Source organism: Chrysemys picta, chromosome 23 (genome assembly GCF_011386835.1).
Source record: "Chrysemys picta bellii isolate R12L10 chromosome 23, ASM1138683v2, whole genome shotgun sequence".
Taxonomy (NCBI): domain Eukaryota; kingdom Metazoa; phylum Chordata; order Testudines; family Emydidae; genus Chrysemys; species Chrysemys picta.
Window position 1 is genome coordinate 10,115,330 of NC_088813.1, and position 19,588 is coordinate 10,134,917.

General features: G+C 47.3%; 1 protein-coding gene across 1 annotated transcript; it reads right to left on the bottom strand.

Annotated features, from left to right (window-relative positions):
* Positions 1-3,193: 3,193 nt before the first annotated feature.
* On the bottom strand, positions 3,194-19,537 carry NUDC (nuclear distribution C, dynein complex regulator). Its single transcript, XM_005302010.5, has 9 exons — positions 19,324-19,537; positions 15,714-15,791; positions 10,284-10,487; positions 9,613-9,699; positions 9,089-9,202; positions 8,398-8,592; positions 7,264-7,347; positions 6,286-6,404; positions 3,194-4,683 (listed from the first exon to the last, which is right to left on the bottom strand). The coding sequence occupies exons 1-9, from the start codon at positions 19,420-19,422 to the stop codon at positions 4,632-4,634; spliced, it is 1,032 nt and encodes a 343-aa protein (XP_005302067.1). The 5' UTR covers positions 19,423-19,537; the 3' UTR covers positions 3,194-4,631.
* Positions 19,538-19,588: the final 51 nt, after the last annotated feature.

Here is a 19,588-nt window from a genome sequence, read left to right on the forward strand (position 1 = left end):
TTAGCGCCCTGCTAGGAAGTGTCTCTACCCTCGCTCCCAGCTGCAGTGTAGACACAGCCGCAGAGGTGCAGGACCCCTCCACAGACATGGTCAATTGCTGACCTAAGGAACCATTGTTGAACCATGAACCCGAAGGCTTGAGTAGATCTTTCATGGGTCTTGGACTGCTTCTGGTGTTCCTGCTCTTATCTGTCACCTATGCATGGCTAGCTCCCCTGGCCGCTTTCTGTAGAGTTCTAGTGCTTGGAGGCACGCTTGTCTTAGGCAACTCCAGCTCCTGCCATAGGATGATTGATCTTGTTGTGCTTCCTGCATGCAGTCTGAGTGGACACAGCAGGGCAGAGAGCGCCGGGGGATATTGCCCCTATCTTGAAAACCACCTTTCAAGTTAAACCTGCTTGGGAATGGTGACTAGTATTAACATATTTGTGCGCTGAATGCTCCTTTCTTTGCCAAGGGGTGGCAGCACTGACCCGGGTGATTTGATTGCTTTTGTAGCAAAGCAGTTGAAAGGTTAGGTGCCCCTCTCCAGATTCTCTCACCCTGTACTGGTGGAGGTCTAAAGCTTTCGCCATTATCAGGCATTGCTAGCAATTTAGCTATGGAAATGTTTTTCAGCTGATGTAACAGGGCTCTTGGGAGCCTACTTGCATCATGTGAAGTATGACTCCTAGTCACAGGAAGTGTCTACAACCCGTGTAACTAGACCACTTGGGGTCTGCAATTGTGGATCCACCTTCACAGCTGGTTGGAACCAGAAACCCCCTTTCCCTGCTTTGGTTTATTTCACTCCAGCATGACACTCAGTTGGGGGTGTTTGTTTTTATTGACCTTTCCCTGGCGGGAGTCAATGACACACCGGTAGTGGCACAGGACAAGGTGAGCAGGGAGAAACACCTTCCATTCCGCTGGCTGGAAGGGTTGAAGTCCAGGGGTTTAGGCCTAAAGCCAAGCTTTGATTCACAAACACAACCTCGGATGTTAGCCTCTGCATTCTATTCCCATAACTTGAGCAGGTTCATTCTCATGAGGGGGTAAATTTCCCTGCACACATGAATAATAAAGCAGAACTATTCCCCTGAATCAACAGCACCCACCTCTAAGATGGCATCTGTGTCTGCCACGGTGGTCTTCCTTCAACCATATTTGGTCTGCTTTGATGGAGTGCTGCTGCAGCTAGTTGGCACTTATAAAATGGGAATTCTAGTGCCAGATTGGACTAGAAAATTGAGATTTAATATCTTAAGAGTATAGTTGCGGTTAACCATCATCATGTGCTGTATAAGATGGGTTTTGTACCCCAACAGTCATGCAGTGAACAAGAACAGTGGCCAAGTTCAGTATCTAGAATTGTCTCAATCAAAACAAGAGGAAGGCTCTATATTTAAAAAAAATTTTTTAGTGTAGGTGCTTGTCTAAAGGTTTCTCACTTCAGTGCTAGGGCCAATTACATCCCAATGACTTTTGCTACCTTTGAGCTTATTTTCATTGCTGGGTTAGCAATAAATATTCGTATGCCTGCATGTGGCTGTTAGAGCCCGGCTTGCTGTGGACTGAATCCTGCTCTCATATGGGGTTTGAACTATCTGAAGCAAGAGGTGCAGTTTGCTCATCTATCTTCCTCCTCCTCACCTGGGATCTGACCCTACTTCCCTCAACAAAACAGGGCGACAGAACTCGATTTCTCCAGCAAGGGATGAAGTGGTGTTGGTGAACCGAGGACATGGTTCAAGGAGGATGGTGCTACAGGCAGGTCTGGCCTTAGCCCCTGCACCTGCCCCTGCCTGTACTTGACTCATTAGGAGGAGCTCAAGGCTGGAAGCTAAGCCTAGTGCAAGCATGGAGGCTAGCCTTATCTTAACCATTACTCCTGTTCTCCCACCTCAAGGGACAGACAGAACCAGACAGGCACCTGCCCTCAGTGATACACTCTCTACACTGCAGTTCAGAAGCAGGCTAGGCTCTCAATCCACCTGCCCCAGAGCAGCCTGAAGAGCTGCAGCTAGACTGACCCGATTTTTTTGCCTGCTGTACTCCAGGAACAGAACTGGGCAGAAGAGTTGGCCTATATAACCCATACATTCCAGGAACTTAACATAGTTACTCAGCCTGCACAAGAGAGAGAAATAATGCTTATACGTGTCATGTCAGTGGCTCGTCCAGTCAGTTTTAATATAAGACCCTGAACTACTTTTTTTCCTATATGTCTGCACACTTAACTTCAGTAAGGGTAGAAAGGGAGAGAACTGGCTGTGAAGTGACAGCATAGCCTGGCCAGCAGGGTCTGAAGGTTAGGCGACGTGTAAGGAAGCAGCCCGGCAGAGTGGCAGTTGTAGGGCAGCTGCCCAGCTCCACGTTCTCGGTTACAAGGCTGCCGCTGTAGGGGATTGTGCAGGCAGCACTGACGTGTAGGGCCAAAATGTACAAGAGCTGAGACAGAACAGACTGGCCTTGGCTCAGCTGAGTGCAAATAAGCCACTGTGTCCCACTGCTTTAAAGTGAAAACAAACAGCCCGGGCACAGGGGCAGAGGGGACTTTAACCCTTTGCCCAACCTGCCCCTTCTGTCAGTTTGACTAGCCCCCTCCCATGATACCAAAAGGCAACTTTTCTACTCCAGCTGATATAGGGGGAAAGTCATAGAGGCAGCAGATGTGATAAATAGAGACCTGCTTTCACTCCATAACCACACCAGGGCTCAGGCCTAGTTCCTGCACAGCAGTGTGTGTGGTGAAAAGAAGCCTCCACACCATATTATGCACTAAGGCTCCTTTTCACAGGCGCAGCACTGATCAGGCCCAAGGGCTGCTACAGGCAGAGGGTAGGCCGAAGAATAGGGCCTTTGGCCAGCCCGGACTAAAGTGTACAAGTGGGCCCAGGCTCAATCACACCCCAGCTGTGTGCTTCAGTTAGTGGCAAGTCAGAGGTGGCTGCCCAGCCTCAGGCAAGGTGATCCCAGATCAGCAGTGCAGCAGCCTCTTCTTCCAGCAGACCCCACCTCCTTAGTGCTTTCAAATGTTTCATTCTGGGGAGCCTCAGACTGTGAGCTGCAGCGCCCTGTTGGTCCAGGCACAGTTTGAGACTCCCTGGCCTAAACCCTCATCAGGTCAGCCCCTAGTGTTCTCCATTTCCACCGTCTACTGCTTTCAGACCAGGTGCTGCCCCATTATCAATCCACACAATTACACATGCCCGTCACTCTATTTCCTTTATTTTACAAGTGCAGCTTTAACAAGGATATGAACATGCAGAAAACAAGTTACTCGAGTCAGCAGCACCCTAGAGAGGAGAGAATGCAGGGGACACTTGTTGGCCAAACAGATGGAAGAGAGGAGGCCTCTTGGCAAACACTAACTTGAAATAGGTGGAGAGATCAAACCTCCAGCAAGAGCTGTCACTGCCCAGAGGGCTCTCTCCTGCCTACCATCCACCCCTCCCTTTGCAACAGCTGGAGGGCCTCAGTGCTGCTCATTCACAGGATAGCAGAATTTCAACACACACACACCCAGTCACTTTAGTGACCTCTCCCCTGAAGTCTGTAGCTATCCACTTGTCCCATTTTCACCAAGCCCAACAACAGCACTGAGCCAATCCCATGCAGTGGGCAAATCAGCCACTGACCCCTCCTTGCTCCCTAGGCACGATTCAGCTCTAGCGCCTCCCCCAAGTTAGAAAGGCCACAAAGCCCCTTCCCAGCTCATTTGAGCAGCAGTGGTGACTAGTGGAGCAATGTCCTCTGATAACTGAAATGGATTTGTACCAGTGTGGACTGGGAGGAGTAAAATCCTTCTCGGTTGTAGATAAAATGGTGTTTAATTGGCACATTAGCCTCTACTCCAAAGACCAAGGGTGAAGGCAGGCCTTACTGGGGAGCGCCCCCCACGGCAAACAGAGGAAGGCTAGGAAAGCGATACAAAACAAGCCAACTGTTCCTACAGGACAGCAGAGCAGTCATGCAGGAAGAGTTAAGGGACTTACCCAGTGAACAGTGCTGTATTACTGAAGGTAGGACCAATACCCCAAATGCCACAGCTGATCCACCCTCTGAGTCAATTTGCCTAATAAACACAGGGGGGTGGGTCCTAGCCAGGGTGCTGGGTCCTGTAAGAGTTTTACAGGTGCAGCTTGCTTTAGAGCAGGTACATCAGGGAGGGAGGGAGGGTCGGGGGGAGACAGAAGATGGAATTTTGCTCATCAAGGCTCCAACTGCTCAGTTTCAAAGCAGGAGTTGGGAGGACAGCTCCACTCCTGTCACAACTAGACTGGTTCTTAACCAAGGACTGGGGTTAGGGGGTCCTCAAGTGACAGTCCCAGGAGATGTTCAAACATTGCTTTACCCCCTCCTCTCTGCCAAGCAAGGTCCTCGCGGTCTATATCAATGTGAGCCAGCTGGCTACATGTCTGGCAGGCGCTGCTGCTGCAAACTGATACGAGGCCCTTGCATTGTGCTGGACTGACAACAGCGGGGATGCCAGTCATGAAGCTGCTTCCATGGCAAGTTCACTTGGGGATGACAGGAGTGTTTACTTGCCCAAGGTCAAGAGATGACCCTTCTCTCCCCCCGACCCATGCACATCCTGCCCCATTCCATGGCCTGTCTGAAGGGAGTGGAGGGGGAAAAAAAAGAGGGGCTCAGTTGAATTTAGCCTTGGAAAAGTCCATTTCTGGATGCTGCTCCATGAACCTGCAAGAAAGAAAGGTGCACAAGTGAACGAGCTAGGCAGGCTGCATGCTACTTAATGCTATTCTGCAACATTTTACGCACACACACAGTAGAGAGCTTGACATTTCCTAGGCACTGTTCAATCTATCCTCACAACAGCTCCTGTATAGTGGGGACGCATTAATCCCCTCTTCTACATAGGAAGAGGATAGCAATGCCCTCTCTGCTGTCACTTTCACTTGCTACCATGATGGCTGCTGCCCTACCCTTCCCCAGGCCTGCAGGTCTCACATTAGCCATGTTGATTTGCAGAGCTTCCCGTGCAAGGAACCCTGGACACCACCTCACTCCTTCCTGCTCCTGTTAATAATATCAGTAACGTTACCCAGTCATCAAGGCCAACAGGTGTAAACGAGCAACGGTTATTAATGGGACACACCCTTGGGAACTGTTACCTTCAGGGCAGACACGTAGCAGCTGCGCTGTTGATAATGGGGGTGAGGGGATTCTGATCTAAACTTTAGACATATTACTGGGGTTGTCGGAGATGGCTCCGCTACTGTGGTGGTGAGAACAGTAGCAAGAGAAGGATGGCACAGAAACCCAGCTCCAGTAAGCTGTATGTCAGCAGAGAGAAGGAATCTAACTGGGCCAGACAGTCTAAACTTCATGCCCATTCTCCACCAGTCAAAGAACACTGGGACTAAGCTTACGGAGAACATTCAACAAGTGATCTTGTGTACAAGAGATCCTGTCTACACTGCTCAGGGAAGCAAGGGCAAGCCCAGATTCTTCCTGAGGGGTGAGGGGAGACACAGTCTCAGTTTAGGGTCTGACGTACATTTTGGAACAACAAGTCATCGCACTAGAAGCACACAGCACATAAATCTGATGGACCTTTAGCTTGAACAAGCCCCTATGGTGCTGATCAAAAAAACATCAGTAAAGTCTGCATCTGTGCAGAAAAACCAAGGAAGGTGAGATGGCAGCAGGAGAAACTGTCCTGCTACACTAATCCTTGTTTCACCCCAGGGAAAAGAGGCGGTTTTGCATTTACAAGGGGAAGCTGCATGACCCACAGTTACCCTTCCTCTCATCCCCAGCAGATGTGGGCACTGACCCCACATGGCCTTGGCAGGAAAGTTACTCACAGGAACTCCAAGGTGCAGTTACGCCAAACAGAGCTATAAAGATATAAACGTGCTATTGGCTTGGAGACAGCTGTCTAATGTAGGATGTGTGGGGGAGGAAAAGTTATCTGGGCTACTAGGTTGAGAGAGATAAATGAGCTTTTACATGATCTCAGTGGCTCCATAGAGACAATACCTCCAGCCCAGACACCACCTGCTGTGTCTTACTCCCTGCACTTGAAGCTAGCCCTAGAACAGGGCTGAACAACACAGCACAATTCAGTATGTTCCCATCCCAACGCTGAGGGTCAATGTCTAAAACATTTCAACTGAATTCTGCAAGTGAATGCAGACAGGCGCCAAGGCCAAACCCGTCTCATGCGCTGTCAGTCATTCTTCCCCCTCCTATTACTCCATGACATATGGCTGACACACAAAATTGCTCCAGGGAGGTGGGGAAGAAAGTACCCAGGGATGAATTCTCTCTACGCACTTTTTCAGTATATCCTGCTTCTTCTGTTCATCAGACGTGGGGAGCCCCATGGATTTCTGACGTTGATCATACATCATTTTCTCCACCATGCTGCGAGTTTCACTGTCCAGGTCTGACAACTAAAACCCAAGGAGATTCTGTTATAGATGGAGGAACAAACCATAGGCCCCATGGCCTACATACAGAACCTCTGCTTACAGTGAACTAAGGCAGAGTAAAATTTCAGTGCACCATAGCATGCAAACTACAGACCTACTTATATAGCAACTGACCTGTAAATCAACTGCACTCACTGCAATAAGGTTTTGCTGGATTCAGATTGCATGGTAGGGTAGCTTTCAAGTAGCCAACACAATCTCATGCTTTTGAATGATTTAACTTGCTAGATCACCTCTTTCTAGTTATGCCAGCCATACCCCCAGTCAGGGAATACACTCACAAAGTCTCTCACAAATATTCCGTTACAGTCATACTCTGATCCAAAAACTGTTCCATGAGGAGGCTCCTCGTGTTTCTTTGAACAGGCACCCTACACCCCCCTCCAGGTGAACACTCACTGGATTCTATAGGAGCAAACGTCTCTGGAGTAACATTGAACGCATGGTATATGAAGTCAGGGGGAGGGGTTTTCCTTATTCAGAGTAGAGGTTTCTTCTCAGACTAATGCAACACTGTCACCATGGGCAGTGACAAATGTACACCTTGTTTTCCCTGGACACAAGAAATCCTGCAGTCCCACTTCTAATTCAGACCAGGTCTCTCATGGGGCAGTGTGAAGAGTTGCCTGCCACGCTTCTTATAGTTCCATAGATCAATATTTCTCCCAAGTCTTCATCCCCTTTGGATTCTGTCCCCTTTGGCCCCATTTACTTTGCTTGCAGAGTGAATACATGGTAGAGGCCAAAAGGTTTAAGAATGCTGTGATCAAGTTCACAGCCCCTCTTCACTGTGGCTAATGGGGTGACAAACAGATATTACCTTTGAGTTCTCTGGGTTAATTTTCTTGGTGTTGATTTCTGGGTCCGTGGGAACTAGCTTGCTCCACCATTCCATCTTGTTGATCTAAAGAGGAGAGGTGGCAGTAAAGAACACTTCACAAACAACACGTTCTCTGGAAATGCTCATATGGGATATTTAGGGGGGGTTACTTTTTTGTTACAAAGAAACAGAGTCGCTGGACTCAAACCCAGCTTGTGTAGCCCTTAATTGACAATGCCCATCCGAAGATAAAAGCCTGGATATAAAAGGCAGCTTTCCCATTCTCAACCACCTCAGTTTAATCCCAAATGGCAGGAATTACCACTGGTAGCAACAATCTGCAAGGAGACAGCGTCCAGAATGGGCAAACCCATGTTCCTATTATTAATCAACTAGAACTGAAATGGCATACAAGGAACACTGCCACACTGAAACCTGCCAGCACATGACACCAGCTGTGCCCAGATGTTCACATACCACAGGTGAAAGACAGACCAGCACTTCACTCCGATAATGCGCTCAACTTTAAAAGAAAAGCTGACTCCATTCTCAAAGAGTGAGTGACCAATCCAGGAGCATGGATCAATTAAAAGTTACAGCTGAAAATCTGGTCAGACTCTGGTCCTCAAAAATCTGATGTCCCTAAGTGGAGTAGTATATATAGGCTCAAGCAATACTGTACCAAAGAACAGGAGTGAAAATACAACCTTAACTCTCAAGGTTCCTGGCTCTGGGGGATGTATAACAGACATGAGCCTGAATCCTATCACTGACTCACCCTGCTGTACCTTGTACAGGATGTGAGAGAAAGTTCCAGACCTGAGCCGTTCTTTTTAGGTGACAAAACTGAGGCCTGGTCTACGCTAGGAAATTAGGTCAGTATAACTATGTCACAGTAAAAAATCCACACCCCTGAGCAACACGATTAAACTAACCTAACCCCTGTGTAGACAGTGCTAGATCCATGGGAGAATTCTCCTGTTGACTTAGCTACCTTCTCTCGGGGAGGTGGAGTACTCACTGCTGCACCATTTTAAGTGTAGACAAGCCATGAAGAACTGTCCCAGATTGAGGTGTCAAAATACTGTGTAGATGGGTCACTGGTCTGACCCAGTATGGCGTTTATATTCTTACCTTCTCCAGGTGCACGGTGACTATTTTACCATCCTCAATCAGCCAGGAGCTCTCCTCCACCTTCACTTCATTGTATAGGTCTCCTTCAATCACTGGGGGGTGACCCTTCAGCCCCACTTTCAGGTGCCGTCTCTGAATGTCCACCACCACATCCTTCCCCTTCAGCCGGAAGTTCACCTTGAATGGTATGGCCAGCTGGATAGGAGAGAGAGGGAGAAGGAGGGATCAGAGAGCTCTCTCACTTCCCCTTGTGTTACTGCTCCAAGACTCTCTACCTTGAGTTCATCTGAGCTACAAGGTATATACTAGTGCAGGACATGCTCTTTGTGCATTAAATATATGGATTCTGTGGGGACTGAAGCAGAAATCTGGCAAGATGATGCCTGACAGGTCTCAAGTGGGTCACAAAGGATGAACAAAATATGAGTGCGGTCTCACTTCAACAAGGTCAAGATTGAGGCAGGATGACAAAAGGGCCTCAAAGCATCTTACCTGCCAAGCTCTCTCCCATTATTGGTGTGCTACAGCTAAACACTGTTAACTGTTATCTTCTTGGACAACCTGAATACAAAGCATATCATTGAGCTAGCTGACCTTGTTACTGATCAACAGCTGCACAGTTCATAGCAGTGCCTGCCCTCAAGTTTCAAGGCTAGAATTCCTCACATCCCCAGTCAAAGGCAGCACTTACATCCAGTTCAGAAAGGGTCTGTGTCCACCTATAGTTTGGAAGATCAGCCCCATTCCCAGAGTTTGGTTTAAGTTTTCCTTTATCCTTCTCATCTTCTTCCTCATCATCTGTCTCCTAAACAGACAATTTAAGCATCAGTAAAGAGGTTTTCAAGCCTGCATATACATTTCACTAGTAAGAATGGCTCTTTAAATTCATATGGGATCTTCCAGTTAATTATGTGTTTGATGGCCAAGGCACTCCACGTAGATCCAGTCCAGAATTAGAAGGCAGAGATTTCCCTTTTAAAGCATCAGAATTTTAAAAAAATTAGGGAAGGTCTTTTGAGAATCCGTTGCATTCGCCAAATGGGCAGGGAGTACAGATGGCAGAAGCACTGAAGACCTCCAGTGCATGCTCTCACAGAGGACACTCCACACCGTTCAGACGGCACACTCCCCCACATACTGAGAGGCCACCTCAATGTTGTTCAGATGCACACTTCCCCCTCCCCAGATCTGAGGAAGACTCTGGGAACACCTTACCTGTTTACTGGGCTCTGGAGATTCCGTTTGATTCTCACACGGTTTCAGTGAGACATCTTTGGGCTCATCTTGTTTTTGCTCTTTTTTCTGTTAAAAACCCAAACATCCCAGACTGATTATCTGATATCTGTGAAACTCTGACAAATGAAATGTACTAATACAGCACTAGGTGGCCCCATTTCCTTCTTTAGATAAAGCTGCAGGCCTGTGCATGACTCAGAACTACAGGAAACTTGGGGGGGAGAGGGAATTTCCAGCTCTACTGCACCATGTAACAGGAAAGCCCCACTGTCCAAGAGGCAGACTGGCATGGCATCAGCCCGCCTCTGCTCCTTTCCCCAGTGTAACTGCAGAGAGAGTTACTCAGAGACCGTGCCAGAGCGCTCTGTTGCAATAAGAGCACTTGCTGAGGGCACTGGGGCAAAGTAACTTGTAAGAGAACCAAGGAGAAGAAAGATTGGGCAGGCTTAGATTAACTTGGAAATGCAACAGCTGCTCCAGTCTGGTATTCTGGATATTTGAACAAGCACCAAGTTTCTAACTGAATTATACCAGTCACTACTGATTGGGTTGCACGTAAGCCAACCAAGAAGGCTGGCTCTAGCCCCATACAGTCTCCCTTTAAAAGGCACATAGTGTGCACACAAATGCTCACCGTACTGAGCTCTCACCTGGTCAATTTCCTGTTGCAACCTTTCCGCCTCTTCCTCTGTAAGCTCCTTGATCCTTGGCTCATTATCTTCCTGCTTCTTTTCTTTAGCGAGTTTGGCAGCTCGCTCTGTCTTTTCACGCCGTTCTGCTTCTTGCCGGGCCTTCTTCTCCTTCCGCTCTTTCTGAGCCAGCTTGTTGTGGTGGTTGAACGTCTCCGTGATTAACTGAAAGAAAGGAGCCCAATGATGGATGAGTTTTAAGAATTCACCACGAACCTGGGTGGCAGCAGCTGAAGGGAGACTCCATCTCCCGCATAAGTCTACTGCAGAGCAGACACGTTCCTCAAAAGCACTGACCTAGGGACATTTCCCTCTCTTTTCATCCCATGATTTGAGGTGGTGTCTGACAGGATATCTGGGAAAGTTCATAATACTTTCCAAGTCCCTGCCCATAGAAGAAAAGTACTCCTTGAGCCGGATTCTCCATTGCTCTGTACCTTGTGTAGTGTAAAATCCTACCATTGGATTTGGCAGTGTTTAACAGCTACTTTGCAGAGGTGAAAGTGCAATGGAGATTCAGGACCCTAGTTTGTATACCCAGCTCTGTGCCAAGGATTTGTAGTCTCACCTTAAACTATTCATGTAGTCTCTGTGCCTTACTCATCTGTAAAGTGAGAATACCGACCAGGAGGCTCTGATAACTAGCGTTTGTCAATGCTTTGAGATCCCCCCGTGGAAGAAGTTATAGGTGTATAATGTGTTATAACTGGATCTGGATGCTTTCCGGGTGGAGTACAGAAGGCCTTTCCCATCTGAAGCGTCCCCGTATACTAGATGGATAATTATCCAATTTAATATTTAGATAGTAAGCTATTTAGGGTGGAGACCTTGCATTCATACTATTCTTTGTAAACACCTTGCATTGTTGGCAGAATAGGGAAAAAGAAATAACAATGAATACTTAAAAACCTAGAAGCATCAATTTTTACCTGAAAGCTATAGTTTGTCGGAAAGAGATTTGAAAACCAAATTATATCACTTGGGAACAAGTTACCATATAACCCTGCCCCAGGAGCACTCAAGAAAGGCAGAATATCGAGGTCTGTGATGTAAATGGCTGCACTGCTTGGAGGGAGAGTTGAGTAAACAGGCAGGAAGTCAGAGGAATAACCCAGCTGTTGATAAAGCCAGAGGTACTGTGCGAGGCAGCATGTAGTGAAAACACAGTTCTGCTATGGAAAACACACTAGCTCTTCAGACAGGAAAGAACATCTGGGGAGAATGTGATGCAAGGCAGGTGGGAGCAATGCTGGGTACCCCTGGCAACCATCACAGATAGGAATCAAAGGGAGGAAGAGATTCCTTATATCAAAGGGTACGAGTTTAACCAAAGGAAGTTCCAAGGATGTGATCGGCACTCATCAGGGTGAACTGGCCCTCAGCTACTTATACAACTGACTGCAAACCAGTACAGGGGGAGAAGGATACAATGATTATTAAATCTTTATGTACACAGCAGAAGTGCAGTACTCTGTTCCCTCTAAGCAGCCCCGCCACCCCAGGAGTGAATCACGCACTTGATTAGCAGAGCCAGAGCAGCATGTGCTCAGGTGCCCCTCCCCCTGCTGCTCTGCAGCCACATTGCTCTTGCCCTCTACCTTGGAGCCCCTGGCCAGCTGCTCCTGGTACCCTCCTGTTTGCTGTGGGGGGCAGAGAGGGTGCTGATATGTGGGTGCTGATATCAGGGTGTCCCCCTTCCCCTGCGTCCCCTTGCCCATGTACCCCATCTCCACAGGGGGCGGCACAGGGCTCAGGAGCAAGGAGAGCTGCTGTGGTCTGAATGAGCCTTCTGGCGAGTGAGTGCTTTAAAGAGACAATGCATGGTCTCTGACTTCCCCAGCAGCCAACTTGCACATACTGACTCTGTGTCTCACACACAGTCTCTGACACGTTCATCTCCCAACACATACTTGTGTTGTTGGTGGTACTTCCTGCAATGCACATATATTCTCTGTAATTTTATTCTTTCCAAGTGCTGTTATTTTTGTTTCTGGACTGGTCTGTGCATTTCATAATTTTATTTCTCTCTTATGCTTAAAATGTAATTCTTTGAGTAGTGAGCTCTAAAATGCCTAACCTGTCCTGGCTGGAGTAATTATCCCTATGGTAATTTTTTAATTAGGTTTTTTGTTTCTACTAGTGACGCAGATCTGCACATTACCTCAATAGTGGTGCACATAACAAAATTCATTTTGCACATGGATGGAAAAAATTAGCGGGAACACCTGCCTGCAGTACCTTCTTCGATATGATATTCAAAACACACCCCCTCTGTTGCATACATAGAAGTGGAATTGAGTCTCCAAAAAGCCGAAAGGATGGTACTACTAAAATACTATTCTAATTCATTTCGGGGAGGGGAAGTGAAAAGGAGGCAGATGTGGCACAGGGTAACACTGGCACTTTAAAAGGGAAGAGGCCAGTGCACGTGCAACTGGTCAGTTGACCCCAAATTAGGCTTAAGAGAGGGCATCTGGGCACTAGAGGGCAGGAGATTGGGAGAGTCAGAACAGGTGAATGGTGGCTGAACCTCAGAGAGACAGACAGGAAGCAGCAAGGAAGAGGTTACAGGAGTTGCTTGGAAGAGAGCTGAATTCAGATAAGAGCTAGAACAGAACTGCTGGTGAGAACTCACTGAAGTGGGGGATCCTAGATGAGTGGAAGGCGTGGGCAGTGGCTCCTAGGAAAAAGGGGATGATACAGCTTGGTCAGAGGAAGCCTAAGCCTGGAAGAAAGAGGGTTGATGCAGGAAGTGGATCCCCTGCCAAGGGGAAGGCCTTACAGGTAGGAAGGCCTAGAGGAACACTGTAGGAGGGAGAGCTCTTGGGGCAAACACCTGAGTGAAGGGCTGCAAGAAGACTGGTTACCCACAGGCAGGAAAAAGGGATTCTAGATTGGTGTAAAAAGAATTCGGAACAGAGTGCTGCTAGTGATATGGCAGAGCTAAACCTGAAGAGGGGAATGGGGGAAAAATAACACTGTATCTTCATACATGTACTGTGGAAACTGCAGAATGGTTTTATTACAAGGTTTTTGGGGAATTACTGCGCTGGTGTATACCAATTATGCCCAGGGGCAACTTTGTATCCGAGACAGATTATTGTTCCCTTCATGTGTGGATAAAGAGGGGAAACTGAGGCTGGAAGAACCTGACAGGCCACAGCCTGTTGCGGGGGTGCTGCTTGAGGTGAAGCTGCCTTATGAAAAGGTTTTCTCCAGAATCTTTCTCCATCCACAAAAGAGGAATCAACATTATGGTTTCCCTGCCTCTACAGCTAGTCAAATTCCAAGCTATGATCCCAAAGAGCTGTGTGAAAGAGGCTCAGTGTTCTTTCCCAAACGGAGGTGGGAGAAGCATGCTATTTCTGTCCACCGTATGCCTAACCCACATCTCAGGAGAGTCAGGGACTGAGATCAGGGCACTGACACATACCCGGCAGCAAGTGGCAGGGTGTTATGTAACCATTTGACTGTGGAATTGGCTCTGTTTCAAGTGTCTTTGCTGTTGGAAGACCCTTAAAGTTGCTTCAGCATTTGAATAGCCATGAACAGAAGCACAAAATCTGTATTTGCATGTAGTATAGTTTACTCTCTGTATAGTGACTTGTCAAAGACTTGCCCTTACTGAGGAATGAATCCATAGTGAGGATTGATTTAGTTGGGGATTGGTCCTGCTTTGAGTAGGGGGTTGGTAGATGACATCCTGAGGTCCCTTCCAACCCTGATATTCTATGATGATTTTAAAAACAAACCCTCAGTTAGTCAAGCACAAGAAAGTCCTTTAAAAAAAAAGGGGGGGGGGGGGGGAAAAGCATGTATTCTCACCTCCCATGTCAGCATAATTCCCCTTACCCCGCCATCACAAAAGCTTCACCTTGGTGCTGAGACCACGCACAAGACATTTCAGTCCCAAAGGAAACTTTAGCATAAGGACGGGTAGTGGGAGAATGGGATAGAGCAGTCTGGCGTCTTCAAACCTTTGTTGGGGGGCACTATGTCGTGAAAGGCAGAGGAAGTCATGTTTTGTATGCAATGTCTTTCAGAGGATCACAAAGCACTTTACAAGATAATTAAATCTTATCTTTCTCTTACAGGTGGGGAAACTAAGGTATGGCTGCTAAGTGATTTGACTTGCTATGTAACTTTTGACAGTACAGCATAGAAGCCAGGAGTCCCAACTTTTAGTTCCCAACTCTAATCACTACAGGTGTCAGTCATCTGAAATTCTATTCAGAGTGCTAATCACATTTTCTTTCTATAACTATATGCCCATCCCTTTGTGATCCTGAAGATTTCTAGTCCCTCTCTCCCCAGACTGAGGGGGAAAGAGGAGTTAATCTTTTGCATCATTTTCATCCTAAAGTTTCTTTTTCCATTTCACAGATTAGGCAGCATGTATACATTATGCAGCATTGACAAAGCCATATGGCAGTGGTTCCCAAACTCTGGCCTGCAGATCAGCAGTGGTTGGTAGAGCACTTAATGGCGGCACACAGAGAATTTGTTCCTCACCTCCACTTGCTAAACTGCATTAAAACATCTACAAATCTATTTAATAATTTCCCAATACTGATTTTTTTTTCCCCCATGCAAGAATTGCTGTAGTTGCCTGCCACAGATGTTATCCAGTAGCCAGTAGGAGGGGATGTGGTCTGTATGGAAATTAATGTTTCCATGAGATGCTACTAAAACATAGTCCACACTGTGAAGAAGTTTAGAACTCCAGCTATGGTAGCTAACTACAGAAGCCATGAAGTACCCAAACTTTCTGAATATTTGAGCACTTAGGTCTATTGTGAGATTAAATATGAAATGTAGTACTCTGCAGTAGGGTCAGGAATGCCAGCCTGCTGGAATCTGAAGGGTCCAATTCTCCCACACCCACACAGGGACCACCAGCCTCACACCAACACGGTCGTACCCTGCAGCTCAGAGACAAAGTGGCAATTGCATATGCTGTGAGACGGACTTTGTGCTTTTTCTGAAATGAACAAACAAGGTAACCTGGGGTTATCAATCCTGCAGTGTCTGTCACAGTTAAATCAGTACGTCTGGCAGGCTTGCTTTCCAAACAAGCCTTTGGCCAGAGCATAGGCAAAAAAAACAACAACCTTTCACCACTGATGCCACTTGCACAATCAAACATGCTCAGCTGTGGATGGGGCAGTTTATTATTACCTTGTTTCCTTAATATGTTTTAGTAGTTTCATAGAAAATCAGGCCCATAAAGCAGTGAAAAAGAATCAGATGGCAACAGGAGAGCACACTGAGGCAGAGCAGTAACTGGAGAATATGGAGAACTCAGTCTCCACAGAAATGAGTGTTTCCAGATAGGACATAGCTTGCTCCAGGTATGGCAGAAATCAGTCATGAACACATGGGGTGAGTTACCTTCTCTGCTACTCCCTCTTCTCCTCCTATGAAGAAATCAGTTTTACGTCTGAGGAAACTGAAGAATGTGTTCACAAGCTGAAAGACAAAAGAGGGGCAGTTTCAGGAGACTTGAAATAAAGACTTCAACCTACCCAAGAAAAAACAAAGTAACTTTGCTCTTGGCCTGCCAGGACATCAAACTGCCGCCAGATCAACAGGCGACGCTAGTTCCCATCAGTACTTCTCGCCTCAGCAAGGAGAGATTTTTGATGTTCTGTACTGTAATCCCCAGCCAAGTCTACCTGGAGATCTGTTTAAAGCTTGACATCAAATGCCCGTATCTATTTCTCAGATAAAACAACAACTAGTGTATTCTGCAAAGATATGCCTTCTGGATTCTCTACCTTTGAGATCTTCATGAGATTATACAATGGGCAAGGACTGAAAAATTCCTTTTGAAGTCACCTTCCCTCAGAACCACCATGACTACTATCGTTACAGTGGGGGCTTCTAGAATTATAACCTTAAAACTATCTGGTGTGAGGATTGGTTTGTTTTGTTTTTAATAATAACTCTCATAAGCTTAAGTCTCTTTGCTCATGTAAGAACCCAGTAATTTTTTTCACGCACACACCCCAAATCATTCCTCAGCTCTGAGCAACGTTGTAGTAGCCATAGGAGACCTTATGTGATCAAGTCTTATTTGTTTTTACAAGAGAGACTACAGCACACTTACTTAAATATGAAGAATTATAAACTGCAGCTCTACTTGTAAGAAGTAAAGCACACGTGACTCAGTATCCTGGACTTCACTAAATAAATGAAGAAAATTAATCTGTAAAATTCTGTAATTCACAATGGCCAACGATGCAAACTAGGGGCTTAACATCTACACGCTGGTTTAATAAAGCCAGGCTGTTGCACAGCTGCAAGGAAGTCTGTAGGTCTTGAAATACAGTTGTTACAATCCCTTATCACTTTTTCCTAATCTTAGTAGTATCACACTGAGCAAATTTTTTAATCAACAGTCTGGTGAATGAGAGAATTATTTGAGCAAGTATCCTCATTTCCAGGCCATACACCAAGCAAAGTTCTCCCTGTCCAAGGAAAAGATAAGTGGACTCAATAGAAGCAGAGACAAATCGCTGCTGTAATATGGCACAGCTAAAGGACAGCATTGCATAATGGTCCAGATGTATAGGATGCAAAAAGAAGAAATTGCTTCTGTAGGGCCCTACTAAATTCATGGCCATAAAAAATGCATCATGGAGGGTGAAATCTGGCCTTCCCCCATGAACTTTGGTCTGTTGTGTGCTTTTACCCTATACTATACAGATTTCACACCGGAGATTAGCTCTCTCACACTGGGGGTCCTGATCCAAAAGGGAATTGCAAGGGGGGGGGGGGTGTAGCAAGGTTATTTGGGGAGGGGGGTGTCACAGAATTGCCACCCTTACTTCTGCGGTGCCTTCAGATCTGGGCGGATGGAGAGAGGTGGCTGTTAGCTCAGCTCTGAAAGGTGCACACTCCCAGCAGCAGTGCAGAAGTAAGGGTGGCAATACCAGGCCATCCACCCTTACTTCTGTGCTGCTGTCTTCAAAGCTGGGCAGCCGGAGAGTGGCGGCTGCTGACTGAGGGCCCTGTTCTGCAGGCAGCAGCGCAGAAGTAAGGCTGACTATACCATCCTTACTTCTGCGTTGCTGCTGGCGGTGGCTCTGCCTTCAAAGCTAGGCTCCCAGCCAGCAGCCACCACTCTCCAGCTGCCCAGAAGGGTAGCAGTACCCCCCTCCACTACAATAACCTTGCAACCCTGTCAAGTATCAGGGGGTAGCCGTGTTAGTCTGTATCTACAAAAACAACAAGGAGTCTGGTGGCACCTGTTAGTCTTTAAGGTGCCACCAGACTCCTTGTTGTTCTTGCAACCCTGCAACTCCTTTATGGGCGAGAACCCCTAAAATTACAACACCGTGGTTTAAATAGCTGAAATCATGAAATTTACTATTTTAAAAATCCTATGAATGTGAAATTAGCCAAAATGGATCATGAAGTTGGTAGGGCCATAGACATCTCACACATGAGAAGACTAGACTATATAGGTATGTTTCAGCATGGCCATTTCTACAAGAAATTTAAAATTCCTGTGAGGTGGGAGAGGAAAAGAAAATTGTGCTCACTGAGACTAAATCCTTGCCACACCTCAGGTGAGAGCTATGCTATGTCAGTAGGAAGTGCTGTTGCTACTACAGTTTCCCTGACTGATGTGGGCCTGAAAGCCATGGTAAACTAACCATCCTATTTATCTTCCTAGGTCATTTGAAATACTGTGTAGCAGTCATCACATTTTGGGATGATTGTCAGTAAAGAAATCTCTGTCGACAGTGGCCAAAGAAACTGCTCATGTTTAAACAATTTTGTTTGCATCAGGGTTGCAACACTCGAAGCTGGGACTGGATGTCAGGGGATAGATTACTTGATAAATTGCCTTGTTCTAGTCACTCCATCTGAAGTACCTGGCACCAGTGACTGTTGGAAAATAGGATACTGGGCTAGACGAACCATAGGTCTGGCTCAATATACTTGTTCTTAGGGTCACAGCTCACCAGGGATGGGGCTCAATGACATGAGTGACAAACCAGGAACCTGCCATATAGCTACTAATAAATGTAATGTAGCTGCATTGGTCACAGGATATTAGTGAGACAAAGTGGGAGAGGTAATATCTTTTACTGAACTTGGAGAATCATTTCCAGACACAAAGAAGAGGTCTGTGTGGCTCGAGAGCTTGTTTCTCTCACTAACAGAAGCTGGCCCAATCAGAGAGATTCCCTCACCCACCTTGTCTCTCTAATATAGCTATTCAGTCAACTTACTTTTATATATTACATCCTTTGCTTGTATTTTGTCTATTGATATTGTAACATGGGTGTGGATTTTGTCTTCTTGGCTGTCTATGAAAGCCATGTGTGTCAATGGCACCATATTAATGAGAAATACATTCAAATCAATGTCTTCCAGCCATTACCACAGGCACCCTGTTTCCTGAGGACCAACACCGGATTCTAGTGCAAGCAATACCAATGTGGGTGGAGGCTGCTGGCAAACATCCTATCTCATGGAGCTGGAAGGGACCCTGAAGGGTCCTCGAGTCCAGCCCCCTGCCTTCACTAGCAGGACCAAGTACTGATTTTGCCCCAGATCCCCAAGTGGCCCCCCTTAAGGATTGAACTCACAACCCTGGGTTTAGCAGACCAATGCTCAAACCACTGAGCTATCCCTTCCCCCCCATCAACATGGCAACCTCTGGGTCACCAACAGCAGCATTCAGTGCTTCTGAAACGGCCAGGACACAAGCACCAGACCGACCCCTTCCTCTTTATTGAGAGTCACCGTTTCCCTGCCGAAGTAGCCCAGCCCGTGGGCTGGAGGGGAAATAACAGGCACCTCAGATTCAGGGGAGAGACCACGTGGCTTAACGCAGCCGCCGGAGCACGTACACAGGAGCTGGGGGGGAGGGGGGGTATCACAGCCCTGAAGCCCCGCCCCCGTCCCCGTTTCACGCGGGCCCGGAACAGAGTCAGGGGCTCAGGGGGGAGGGGCGGCCTGACGAGCGCGTCCATCCGGGCGTTACCTCGCGCACGCCGCCCTGGTGCTGCTGGGCCATGGCCAACAACATCCCGTCGAAACGCTCCTCCTGCTCCGCCGCATCCGCCGCGCTCGGCCCCATCATTATCCTGCCCGCCGCCTCTCCCGCTGCCGCTCCCGCGGCTGCCTCAGCCCCTCACACCGGAACCGGAACCCTCGCCGCTAAGCCCGCCAGCCAATCCTCGCGCCCAATCCCCCCCCGACCGCTAGGTGATTGGCTGTCGCCGCGGCCAATCAACGGGGAAGAGGCG